Below are 13,440 nucleotides of genomic sequence, written 5' to 3'. Positions count from 1 at the left end.
ACTTTGTTAATAATGTTGTCATTTCTACATTGTTTTTTCTACCAATCCAGTGTAAATTGGAGACCATTCCAGAGATATAAAAAAGTTCTTTTTTTTATATCTGCAGTGCCTCCTCTAGGACACACGTCCCATAAATTATTTTGACATCTTCTTAATGGACATGTAGGTGGTTGACCGTCTTTGGCATAACGGATGCCGCAGCATTCCCCTTGTGCATCAAAGTCTGGCAGAGGCACCTCCCCCTAGTGCACTGTATTCCTGAGTGGGGTTGCCACGAGAATACCCCAATCCCTCTGACTCTGTTCAGGAACCTAAAAGAGCTCAGGTACACAGTTGCTGAGTTTCTTCTCTCGGATGAAGTCACCTCTCCCTGGCCTGTGGGGGTGGGAAGTATAGATGTCCATCAGCTATTCATTTACATAAAGCGCCTATTTGTGTTGGACAGAGTTTGGAACAACAGTAACAGAGAAAGACCTAGACCCTGAAGTCAGGGAGCCTGTGATTCCCTGGTAAATAAAGATCTGTTCCCGGACAGTCATGGCCCAGCATGGTCTGGGCAGGAGTGAGGGCTGGACACAAATCACAAAGACCTGAGGGAAAGGTGAAGGAGTAGGGAAAAGTATTCCAGAGGGTGCCACATTGTGTGCGGTCTGGAGGCGGGAGAGCATGTCTTATCCAGCAATTCAAGTTGCTCTGTGTGATTAGGCTGTGGGCTACACAGGTTTATAGGCAGAAAAGAGATGAGCTGGATAGGAAGGCCAACAGGCATAAGATTATGAAACCAACTTCAAAAACAGCTTCGATATGATACCAACTTCAGAGGTCTCTCTGAGGTCCTGGGGAGCCAAGGAAGGTTTTAGAGCACTGGTTCCCAAGATGTGGTCCCCAGACCATCAGTATCAGCATCATCTGTGAGGGAGACCAAAGTTTACCACCCCAAAATATGCCTTTGGGATCTAATTTTAAGCTTGTTATTTTTAAAAAAAGAAAAGAGTCAGGAAAAACCTTTGACCTTCCCCGCTAACTGCCTAAAGAAATTTAGATGGAGGACCGGCTCCAGGAAGGGAGCTAGCATCACAGGTCACAGTTGTTTAATATGAACTAGGTGTGATACACCGGAACCTAGAATGGCACATTTGCTCAAAGTCCTCTCTGCGTCCCATTGTTAAACATGGCTCTGCAAACATTTATGTACCAAACATTTGCTTTTCCCTCTCCATGTGAATTGTCTTCCTGTCCTTTGAAGTCCCAAACTACAACCCCACCTTCCTCTTTAGCTCCAGAACGGCATGGAACCTCAACCGCCCAATGCCTCTTTGAGTCTTCTAGCTTATGGCACCCCTGCATGTACATCTTAATTACCTTGTGACATTTTCTCCTGTTAATCTGTCTCATATTAATTTGATCATTAGTCTGGCCAGAAGAACTTAGAAAAGTGGGAGGAAAATTTATTTTTCTGCCCCCACACCTGTAAACTTGCTAGAAATACAAATTTTCCAGCCCCACCTCAGAGCTACTGAATCAAAAATTCTGTGGAGCCCCAAACCTGTTCTAACGAGTTCTCCCAGTGAGTCTCATGCATGCTAAAGTTTGAAAACCATGGGTTCAGTGTAAATTCAAGCTGCTGTTCATCAGAAAGTCACATTGAGTCGTTAACTGTTAGGCATCAAGATACGAATGAAAATGGTTAACTTATTGAATACTTGTGCCAGGCACTCTTCACATGTTATCTTATTGACTTTCCACAACAACTCTATGCGATGGCTGCCTTTGTCCGTAGTCAGATTAATTCCCACAAGGAGACCAAACGTTATTATTATTATTTTTTTAGATGTGGAAATTTGGGTATCTAAACGCCTGATTGGGTAGGACACGTTAAGTATCACAAACTTTGTCTCCGGCGCCCTCTGCCGGCCAGCGCGCCCCCCACCCCGATAGCGTAGGTTTTGAGCATCGGCCTCCGTCAAATCCTAGGAGCGAGTTAGCGTGCGTGTTACCGTGGAGACGGACGTGTGAAGGAGGCGTACCTCTGGAAAGGCGGAAGTCGGTGATGGAAGTGCGGGCGGCCATTTTGAGACCGGGCAAGAGGGGCGGGACTGCAGCGGCCAAGTGACGGTTGACCGGTTTTATCTAAGTGACTGGTACCGCGGGGCGGGGAGAAGAGGGAGGTGCCCGGGAGGGAGGTGGGTGGCGTGGGAGGGAAGGGGGGAGGCGAAGATGGGAGAGGCAGGGGAAAGGGGGGAGAGTCGAGGGACCGGGCAGAGGAGGGGAGGGGCGGAGAAAGGGCAGGGCGAGAAGCCGGGAAAGCCTAACAGAAGGTGCGATGAGTAGTGGCGTAGAGCCCGTTGCTGTCCAGGGTATGGAAAGGGGTGGTCAGGAGAGGGTCTTGGACGAAAAAGTATCGCGTATCGGCGGGAAGGTGAAGATCGAGGAGGTGCTGACTTACATGGCAGCGCCTGCAGGGAACGAAGAGAAAGTGCAGGGCGAAGAGAGTTCGCTGGGCGAGGGGAGATCTAAAGGCGAAGAGAGGGTCTCTAAGAAGAAGGGGCGGGGCTCTGGGAGGGGGCAAGGCGAGGAGCAGGCCGGGGATAAACAGCTTGTCAAAGGCCAGGGGAAAAGGAGGGTTGATAAGGGGCGAGTCGAGGAGCAGGGGCGGGACAAACAGCGAAAACAGAGCCGGGAGCAAGCTCTAAGCGAGAAACGGGGGCGGGGACAAGGGAAGAGGCGGAGCGTAGAGGTCCGCGACCCGGACCGGGAGAGAGGCGGGGCTAGGTACAGGACCCGGCATCCGGGCAGGGCCCCAGCAAGGAGAAAGGGGCGGTACGAAGAGAAGTGGGCGTGTAGGGCAAGTGGGGGCGGGGTCAGGTGCAGGTGCAAGTGTAGGTGCGAGATCAGAGAAAGTAGCAGGACTGGGGTAAATAGATGGGACGCAGCCAAAGCGAGATACAGAAACCGAGACCGGGTGAAGAGTAGGGGAGGGACGCAGAGCAGCCTCAGAGGAAAGAACAAGGGTAGGGCAAGGTTAAGGGGCGCGACGAGGAGGCGGAGCAAAACCAGGAGCAGGGGCGTAGCCAGGAGCAACAGTAGGGGCGGGACTTGGAGTAATAGCAGAGGTGGGATCCGGAATAGGAGCAGGTGCAGCGTCCGGAACTGGAGCGAGGTCTGGAGCAGGGGCAGAGCCGGGAGCAGGGGCAGAGCCGGGAGCAAAAGCAGGGGTGGAGCCAGGAGCAGGAGAAGGGGTGGGGCCAGAAGTTCCAGCAGAGGCGAGTCCAGGAGCAGGGGCGGGGCCAAGCGCAGGAGCAAGGCGGGATCTCAGAAGACCGCCCCGGAGCGCAGTCTTGCCAGCGGGTGTTGATCCCCGCATTCTTCAGGTTCGAGCCGCGCTTCGCGCTGCCCCGCAATGTCTCCTGTTGGCCCTGCGTGGCCGAGACTCCGAATCCTGTGGGTGCTGTGGGCACTGCTGGCGGTGTTATTGTCATCGTGGAGGCTGTGGGCTAACGAGGATAACCAGGAGTGCACCTGGCAGGTTGTCCTGAACAAATTCGAGACAGTAGGCAAGAATGACGGGAGCGACCGCTTCTTCGATCAAGAGCCCCTGGAGACAGTGGATAATTTGTTCGGCCTTCTAGTGGACGCGCCCATCGACCCGGATGAGGTGAGGAGACTGGGGTCAAGAGAACGGGAGAGGTCCTGGACTCACACCCCACTGGGCTCTGGACATTTGCCCAAATTCTCCTTGCAGAGTTACTTGGGCTTCCCTTACTACTTGAAGATCAACTACTCCTGCAGGGGAGAGGTGAGTGAGTGTAGTGGGGGATGGGCCCATTCTGTCTGGACCTCGGTTTCCCCATCTCTAACATTTTAGTAGTCGTGGCACCGCCAGACTCTGGGAACCTTAAGGATTCATAAGGATTGCCTGCTATTGCCGGCACATAGTAGATACTCATTAAGCTTTTTTTGCCATTAGAAAATTGAAATATAATTCACATACCATAAAGTAAATCATTTTAACTGTATAATTCAATAGTGTTAGTGTATTCACAAAATTGTGCAACCATTACTACTATCAATTCTAGAACATTTTCATTACCCCCAAAAGAAACCCTGTACCCCCATCCCTCCAGCCCCTAGGGAAAACTAATCTACTTTCTGGCCTTATGAATTTGCTTATTCTGGACATTTCGTATAAATGGAACCTTTTATGTATGTAGCCTTTTATGTAAACATATATGTAGCTTTTTATGTCTGACTTCTTTCACTTAGCATGTTTTCAAGGCTCATCCATGTATCAATATTTCCTTTTAATATTTGAATAATATTCAATTGTATGGATGTGTCATTACATTTTGTTTATCCATGCATTAATTGATGGACATTTGGGTTACTTCACTTTTCCGGCTATTATGAATAATGCTGCTATGAACATTTGTGTATAGGTTTTTGTGTTAACATGTCTTTTCAGTTCTCTTTGGTATATACCTAGGAATGAAACTGATGGTTTATATGTGAACTCTTTCACTTCTGAGGAACTGCCAGTCTGTTTTCTAAAGCAACTGCACCATTTTACATTCCCATCAGCCACGTGTGAGAGTTCCAGTTTCTCTATACCCTAACACTTGTTATTGCCCATCGTTTTTACTATAGCGATCCTAGTGTGTATGAAATGGTATCTCATTGTGGTTTTGATTTGCATTTCTCTCATAACTAATGATGTTGAATATTTTTTCATGTGCTCATTGGCCACTTACCTATCAGATCCTTTGCCCATTTAAAAATTGAGTTGTATTTGTATCGCTGTGTTGTAAAATTTCTTTTTTTTAATTTAAAATTTTCAATTAGAGTTGACATTCAATATTATTTTATATTAGTTTCAGGTGTACAGCATAATGGTTAGACATTTATATAATTTACAAAGTAATCCCCATGATTAGTCTAGTACCCACCTGGCACTATACCTAGTTGTTACAATATTATTGACTATATACCCCCTGCTGTGACCCCCTGTCCTTCACATCCCTGTGACTATTTTGTAACTACCAATTTGTACTTCTTAATCCCGTCACCTTTTTGTAAAATTTCTCAATATATTCTTAATATATGTCTTAATATATAAAAGGACAGGGCTGAGGCATTCCTGATACTGTATAGTCTATAAATTTTTTGTTGCATTCTGTGGGTTGTCTTTTTACTTTCTTCGTGGTGTTCTTTGAAGCACAAAAGTTTTATGTTTATTGAGATATAATTCACATACCATAAAATAGCACCAGTTTTAAATTTGTTGTTGTTGCTTGTGCTTTTGGTCTTGTCTGAGAAAGCTTTGCCTAACCAGAGGTAATGAAAATTCACGCCTATGTTTTCTTCTAAGAGTTTTTTGTTTGTTTGTTTTAGCTCTTACATTTAGGTCTTCAATCCATTTTGAGTTAATTTTTGTATATGGTGTAAAGTAGGTGTCCAACTTTGACATGTGAATATCCAGTTATCCCAGTACCATTTGTTGAAAAGATTGTTCTTTCCTCATTCAATTGTCTTAGCACCACCGTCAACAATCAATGGACCACAAATGTAAGGGTTTATTTCTGGGTATGATTCTACTCCATTGCTTTATATGTCTATTTAGTCTTGATTAGCGTAGCTTTGTAGTAAGTTTTCAAATCAGGAAGTTTGAGTCTTCCAACTTTGTTCTTCTTTTTCAAGATTGTTTTGACTCAAGTAAGCTTTTTTGAAGACAGTAAAATATTATAGTCTAGAAGTGAATTTCCGGAGGCTGCAGACCTGGATTTGAATCTGCCACTGATTAACATTTACTTGGAGGAAATATAGCATGATAGTTAACACTCTGAGCTTGGGAGCCAGGCTGCCTGGGTTCAAATCTCACCTCTGCTGTGTAAGAGCTGAGTGATCTCTGGCAGGTTACTTAACTTCTCTGTACCAGACTTTCCTCATCCTTAACAAGGGTGTGGTAATGATCATGCCCACTTCATAAAATGATTAAATATGTGTGAAGCACTTAGCACAGTGCCTGGTTCATAAAAAGGACTCAGTGAATACTAGCAACAAGTGTCTAGGGTGTGACCTTGGGCATAGACTTTTACTCCAAAAACCTTCTCTCTTTACTTGTAAAAGTATGGTAATAATACTTTATTGTTCGTGTGACATCTACTATGAGTCAGATCCTCTTTTTTTTTTACAGTGTAGGGGGGATACAATGATAAACAACATGGCCAGGTTTTTCCTATGGATTCAGCCCACTAGGGAAGCAGACAACCAGCAAGTAAATGTATAATTTATGAAGAGTAATCAGTGCAAAGAAGAAAACAAAATGAGGTGATATGTTAGAAAAGAAGGTGTTAGCTGGGTGATTGGAGAAGATCTGTCTGAGGAGGCTTAAGATGATGAAGAGGGAAGACCGTGAGGAGAACTGGGTAAAGCATTCTGGGCTGAGGGAACAGCCAGCGCAAAGGCCATGACGTAGGAAAGAGGCCAGTGTGTGTGAGGACCTTGAAGAGGCCCATGTGGCTGGAGCAGAGTGAGTGAGGAGCATAGTGGGAAGGAATAGGTTAGGGAGGTGACGAGGGCCTCGTGAGCCCTAGTGAGGACTGAGCTTTCGCTCTGAGCAAGATGGAGCCATGAGAAGGTTCTGAGCAGAGGAGGGATGTGATCTGACTCAGGTGTTCACAGGCTCCCTCCTGCTGCATGGGGTGGGGGTGGGGTGGGGTGGAGTAGGGAGCTGCATACTGTAGGGGGCAGGGATGGGAGCAGGGAGACCAGGGAGGCCGCTGATGGCTGGTCTAAGTAGGACTCGAGGCTTCACTGGATCAGAGTGGTCGTGGCCACTGTGGCCCTGACAAGGAGGAGGTCCCCGCCTCATCAACATCTGCTGCCCTGGGGTTGGAAACCCAGGGGCCGGGCTGGCTATACTCGGCAGGATTGAAAGGGCCCTGCCTGAAGCCTTCCTCAGGATGAAAGCCTGTGCGAAGCTGGTCAGACCTATTAAATGTCTCACACTGGTCTGGCAGCCCACCCCCCCACCCCTGCCCCTGCCCACAGTAGCCTCAGTGCAGCTTTCTCTTGGGGATCCTTCCAAGCCTTTGCACATGCTGTTCCATACGCTGGCAACACCCTTCTCCGCTCCTCCCATCTCCACTCTAAGCCCTGCCCGTCCTCTCCGCCCAGCCGGGATCCTGCCGTCTCTAGTAGATTGTCCCCAGCTGCCCCCTCACCCTCTTCCCCGGTTCCTTTTTGTCCAACTGCCCCACCCCACACTCACCCACAGGCCCCAACCCCCAAACCTGACTGTCCTCTGAGTGGTGAGGTAGGCAGAGAGTCTCATTTCTGTAGGGAGGATGGGAGCCTCAAGAGAGGTCCTGGGGCTCCCTGAAGTGAGGGAAGAGGCTACTAGCAGTTCTGAGTGCCAGGTTCATTCCACCGTCACAATTTTGCTTCTCCCGTGTCGCCTTTCTCCATGCGTTCCCTACATCTAAATTCTGTCCGAAGACCTTGGCCCTGGACTCACCTCCTTTTGGAAGACTTCCTGACTCTGTCCACAGCCCCTAGCTCCTCTGCCCCTCACCTAGCCTGGCCTGTCCCCAATCCCAGTCCCAAACCTAGACCATGTTTTCTCACCTTCCCATGGTGGAGAGTTTGTTCTCCCCACCAAGTCCAGGAAGACAGGCTATGAAAGGTGGGGTTAAGGCGGGGTGGGGGGACAGAGGCTATCTTAAGGACACACCTGTGAGGCCATCTCGCCCTCAGTCCTCCGAGGCCCTGGTCCGCAAGGGCCACCTGACGGGGCTGAAGCCCATGGTGATGGTCACCTTCCAGTCCCCAGTTAACTTCAATCGTTGGAAGTTAGATCATCTGCAGATCCAGATGGAGGCAGCCCCCTTCCGCAGCAAAAGTGAGCCTAAGGGGCACTTGGAGAGGTCACGAGCCTGGCAGGAGCATGAGGGATTGCTGGGGGCCTCAGAGGAGGTGTGGGGATTGTTGGGAGCCCTCAGTGGGGTCTGTGACCTGGAGGGGAGTGTGGGGAGGTCTCAGCAGGTTCCATGGCTCAGATGGAGCTACACATCTGAGAGGCCCCAGTGGGGTCCATGGCCTTGAGGAGGACACGGGGAGCTGCAGAGAGATCTCAGTGGTCTGCGGCCCTGGAGGGCGTGCTGGGGGCCCCCGCAGCCTCAGTGCCTGCTCTCTACCAGGAGACCAGTGCCGTGCAGAGGAGGTGTGTGTCATGAGCTGGTACACGCCCATGCCTCTCAAGAACGGCAGCGTGGTCATGCGCGTGGATGTCAGCAGCAACAGCCTGGGGCCCTTCATCCCCAATAAAAGGTGCCCTTCCCCACACCTGGGGCGAAGGGTAGACTCTGGGAGGGACTTCCTTATCCCCAGATCCCCAAAGAAGCCAGAAGGAGACCAAAGGGAGGGAACAGAGTGGAGAAGTGGCTGTGAGCTATGGCAGGAGCCCCTGAAACTGGAATGCTCACCTGTGCCTGCTCCATACCTGCTGCCAGGTTTCAGGTGAACATCAATGGCTTTCTGCAGAGACAGCAAAACAACAAACTCCAGTTCACTGTGGGACATGAGGTAAGGGCACCCAGACAGCGGGAACGGGTAAAGACCGGAGGCTGGGGCCCCGATTACTTCCCAAACGAGTGGCGGGCCCCACTTATGGAGAGCTCACTTTCTCCAGGCCCCGCGTGAAGTGCTCTGCTCAACGCACAGTCACGTCATGTCTTCAAACTGACCCTGTGAGGGAAGATGCTCTCACACACCCATTTTAAAGAGGAAAAAACTGAGGCCCTAAAGGGGCGGAGCCATTTGCCCACAGCCTCTCAGCATGTGCATGTGGAACAAAAACTTAGAACTGTGTCTGCCTGACTCCTGTACCCATATTCTTAATCGTGGTGCATTCATGCATTCACTCAGCAAGCACTTACTGAGCACACAGCGTGGCCCCATGGGACCGTAACAGTGAACACACAGACCAAGTCCCTGCCCTCATAGAGTTGACATTCTCATGGGAGAGACAGACACCAAACCAGTAAACATGAAATCAGGTACATTCCATAGTAGCTTAAAAGGTGAAAAGTGCTCTGGAGAGAATTCAGACAGAGCAAAAGGGATGGGTCTGTGCAGAGGGGACTGTAGTGTTTAACGGAATGGTCCAGAAAGGCAGAATTGAGAAGGCTGACATTTCAGTAAAGCCTTGAAGGAGAGGAGGGAATCACATGGATCCTGGGGGAAGAGCATTGTATACAGAGGGAACAGTCCGTGTAGAGGCTCTGAGGTGGGGATGTGCCGGGAAGGTCTGGGAAGCGGTGAGGAGGCCCATGTGGCTGGGAGAGAGAGTGAGGGGGAGAGCGTGGCGGGGATGGTGTCAGAGGGGTGCCAGGGGCAAATCGTGTGGGGCCTCATAGGTCAGAGTGAGGACTTTAGCTTTTTCCCTAAATGAGATGGAGCTGTGGGAGGGAGGGTAGGGGGTTGCTGAGCAGCCCTCCCACCCCTCCCCCGGCAGCTCTTAAATCTGAAGCCTCGGTACTTTGTGAATGTCTCATCGAGGCCACTATGGTACACTGTGGATCAGGCACCTGTGCTCATCCTGGGTGGCATTCCTGATGAGAAGTCCATTCTGCTGACTGACACCAGCTTCGAGGACTTCTTTCTTGTGGAGGTGAGTGGTGCGGGGCAGATGGTGGGCTGGGACTCTTGAAGGATACTGGGCCTCAGCCCCAAAGACATACCATCCTCTGTGAGAGGCAGCATGAATGAAAGGCCTGAGACTCTGCAGCCAAACAGCCTGGATTCAAATGCTGGTTCTGCCACCTCCTAGCTGCGTGACCTTAGGCAAGTCACTTTACCCACCCAGAACTCAGGTTCCCCTTCTGTAAAATGAGAGTAATATTTATATTTACCATGTAGAATCATTATGAGGATGATATAAGTTAGTACCAGATGAACAAAGAATGAGCACTATGTGTGTCAAAGCTGTCATTATTTATAGGTCCACCATTGGAAATTTTGAAATCCAAAAAGCTTTAAAAACAGCGTTTTCACAAATTTAGGGCTAAAATTCATTTGTCACGAAACGCTGACCGGAGCTAATGAAGGCTGCTTACAGTCTTTTTGCATCTCGTTTACTGTCAATGTTTAGATTCTGCCCTGCAGAAATATTAAGGAATTTGGTTACCGGGTGTTGCCCCAGACCCGACTGGTTTACATGCAAATGCTACATTTGTGCATACTACCTTCTAAACCCTGGAAAATTCTGAATTGCTATATACATCTGGCCCCAAGGGTTTCAAATTCACCATTGTGAGCCTATAATATTCCCAGAATGAAGAAGGAAGGTCTGAAGGAATGTTTTTTGGTGTGAATGACAAACATGTTTGAGTTGATACAGCTGTAGGCAGAACTCCAACCCAATTTAGTTTAAGCAGCTGAATGAATTCATAGATTTCAGAGCAGGCTTCATGCGTGACTTGCTTTGGGGCTCAAATGACGATTCCACCTTTCCATTCCACTTCCTCTGAATTAGTCCTGTCTCCTCCTCATCCCAATCCCCAGGCCAGAGAACGAGAGCATCTCTTTCCCAAATAGCTTTTTAAAAATCCTGAAATTTATTTCCTTGGTCTTGCTTGGTTCAGCTTGTGTCCCCAAATAACGCAATATGCCAGCTGGCTTAGTATGGGTCATGATATCCATCCTTATGAGGAGGGCATCTGAGACAAGAGGCAGAGGAAGGACGGTTCCCCCAGGGTGAAATCAGGGTAGCTTTGCCCTGATTTGGGAGGGAAAGGTGCTGGTTGTTAATGGTGTCCAAGATAACAGTTGTGCTCTACAGCAACCCCAAAAGGTTGCCTTAGCTTCTTCCCATCAAGGTCGAAAGCCCCACTTACGATTTCTGAGAACGCCATGTAGATCGATGTTCTCCTGGTTCTCTCTGGCTCTGAATTCCGGCTTCACTGAATTTGTTCAGTTTATGACCTTCTCCCGATCCTGCGTCAGCTTTCTCTGTTCTGGGCCAAGTCTTTCCAGACATTGCTCAGTTTTCTCGCTCCTGACCCCAGCATGTCACAGGGAATATGTGGCTGATGTGGATTCTGCTGAAGAGATTTGGAAGGCAGAGCAGGGGGGTTATGTAACAGGAAGAATTCAATTTGAACTTGAGGCATCTATATTTGTTTTTTGTTTAGCATGGTGAAAAATCATAAAATTCATAAAATTAACCACTTCAAAGTGAACAATTTAGTGCCATTTGGTACATTCATATTATGCAACCACTACCTATATGTGGTTCTAAAAAATTTCCGTCACTCCAAAATAAAAGCCTATTTATTCTCATTCTTTAATCACAAGGATCGCTCCAGTGTTGCTTTCTCCTCTCCTTCCCTTCCTCCTGTTTCTCCTCACTGTTTCTCTTCCACGCTGCCCCTAGGATTCCACGGAAATCCCCCCTCTGCACAGCCCTCCTCAGCTCTGTGTTGGTCAAGTTTAGATGCTGTAGCAGAGAGACCCCTGAAAGGGAGGGACTAGCTTAAAGAGATGCTATCGCTTATTCTCCTAACAGCCCATAAGTGGGAAACCACGTCCCTTCCCTTTTCTCGCTTCACCATCCCCTAGGCCCAGGTGTTGATCTCATCTGTGTGATTGAAGCCAGGTCCTGCCCATGTCCATATTCCAGCCAAAGGGAAGGCGAAGGAGCAGAAGTGGAGAGCAAGCTGTTTTCTCTTAAGCAAGTTTTACTTCCACTCACGTTCCATTAGTGGGGAATTATCCAACAGCAAAGGAGGCTGGGAAATAAAATTTCTTCCTGGGCGACACATGCCCAGCTAAAACTCAGCAAAGAATGTGGGAAAATGAATTTGGGAGCTCAATTAGCCATCTGCCAAAAATGGAAGAGGAAATTTGTTGGTTCACATAATGGAATGATTCAGGACTTTAGGTCCAGCTCGACCCAGGATTTCAGATAATGTCATCAAGACTGAGTTTCTCTCTTTTCCCATCTCTTGGACTTGGTTCTTCTGTATCGACTTTATGCTCAAACAGCTCTGTCCTCCAGAATTGCAGATGCTGTTTCTTCTCAGGCCCCTGTCCATTGAGAAGGATCTTTCCCACTACCCTCTAATCTCTGAATCACAATATTCCTTCCACCTGGTGTGGCTCAGGCTGTTTGCCCATCTTAAGTCAATCACTGTGGCCAGAGAAGCCCAACACGGGACTCTCAAACTTTGCTCCAATAAGAAATCCAGCTGACCTACAGCTTTTCTTTTCCTCATGTATGTGGGAGAAGAAGGAGATGTGGTGATCGTCTTCTAGCTTAACAAAGAACATTGCCACGTATTTCTTCTAGGAAAGAGAGGCATCACTTCAAATATTATCAGTACAATACGTTAAGTATGGCAACTAATCAAAATGACAGACTTGGAGGGTACAAGTTAGTTTCACCGGGCACAGCGAGAACCTCTGTTGTCTGAGTGAATGACCAGAGTTTTTTAGAAATAACATTTTGAAGGACACTCTTGTGATGCTAAGTAGCGTAGGGGAACTAGGACCATTCACGTTCTCCTTAACTTGGTGAAATTTCCCTCAGCAGCAGAGCCTAGGGTTTTGCTTTGGTTTCTACTTTTTATTGGAAAAGTTAGTAGAAATTTTTACTTTTTAGTGGAAAATTTCAATCAGACACAAAAGTAGAGAGCATAGTATAACAAACCCAGCTTTCATAATTATCAACATGTTGCCTTTTGTTGTCCCATCTTCCCCGTTATCCCAGAGTGTGTGTGTGTTTGTTTTTAAATCCCAACCATCATACCATTTCACCTGTAAATTCTTGAAATACTTGAGGAAGTATCTCCAACACATGAGGACTTTTTAAAAAAGAAAACCACAGTGCCCAGCAAATTATAATACCCAGCAAAATTAGCATAACCAGTTAATATCATCTAATCTGTCCATAGTCAACTTTCCTGGTTATCTAAAAATGTCTTTTAAAATTGGTTTGTTTGAATCAGGACCCACACGTTGCGTTTAGTTGTTAGGTCTCTTAATACCCTTCTCACCTGTAAGTCTGCTCCCCATCTTGCCCTCCACCGACCACCCTTTTTCAGGCAGTTTAAGAAACCAGGCCTTTGTTCCTATAGAATTTGGCTGCTTGCTTCCTCATAGAATCGATCCACCTGTTTTTCTGACCCTGTATATTTATTTGTATGCCATAACAAAGTGCCCCAGACTGGGTAGCTTAAAAAACAGAAATTTATATCCTCACAGTTCTGGAGGTTGGAAATTCAAGATCAAGGTATCGGCAGGGTTGGGTTTTGGTGAGACCTCTCTCCTTGGCTTGCAGAAGGTGTGTTCTTGCTGTGTCCTCACATGGCCTTTTCTCTGTGTGCACAAGTGGAAAGAAAGATCTCTGATGTCTCTTCCTCTTATAAGGACACCAGTCCTATA

General features: G+C 47.8%; 2 protein-coding genes across 2 annotated transcripts in view; both read left to right on the top strand.

The window, feature by feature from the left end:
* KCNK6 (potassium two pore domain channel subfamily K member 6) overlaps nt 1-1,320 on the top strand; it is a 13,566-nt gene extending 12,246 nt beyond the window's left edge. Inside the window, exon 3 of the mRNA XM_011372342.1 lies at nt 1,247-1,320. Within this exon, the coding sequence (XP_011370644.1) occupies nt 1,247-1,320 (74 nt within the window). The remainder of the gene's footprint in view (nt 1-1,246) is intronic.
* Nucleotides 1,321-2,323: 1,003 nt separating this feature from the next.
* The window catches only part of CATSPERG (cation channel sperm associated auxiliary subunit gamma), a 24,559-nt gene continuing 13,442 nt past the window's right edge, over nt 2,324-13,440 (top strand). The window contains exons 1-7 of the mRNA XM_023537917.1: nt 2,324-2,772; nt 3,364-3,655; nt 3,743-3,796; nt 7,753-7,897; nt 8,199-8,325; nt 8,508-8,580; nt 9,512-9,667. Of these exons, the coding sequence (XP_023393685.1) occupies nt 2,324-2,772; nt 3,364-3,655; nt 3,743-3,796; nt 7,753-7,897; nt 8,199-8,325; nt 8,508-8,580; nt 9,512-9,667 (1,296 nt within the window). The remainder of the gene's footprint in view (nt 2,773-3,363; nt 3,656-3,742; nt 3,797-7,752; nt 7,898-8,198; nt 8,326-8,507; nt 8,581-9,511; nt 9,668-13,440) is intronic.

This window comes from Pteropus vampyrus, unplaced genomic scaffold, assembly GCF_000151845.1.
Source record: "Pteropus vampyrus isolate Shadow unplaced genomic scaffold, Pvam_2.0 Scaffold203, whole genome shotgun sequence".
Classification (NCBI taxonomy): Eukaryota; Metazoa; Chordata; class Mammalia; order Chiroptera; family Pteropodidae; genus Pteropus; species Pteropus vampyrus.
Note: the sequence above shows the minus strand (reverse complement) of the source record. Positions and strands in the feature narration are given on the sequence as shown.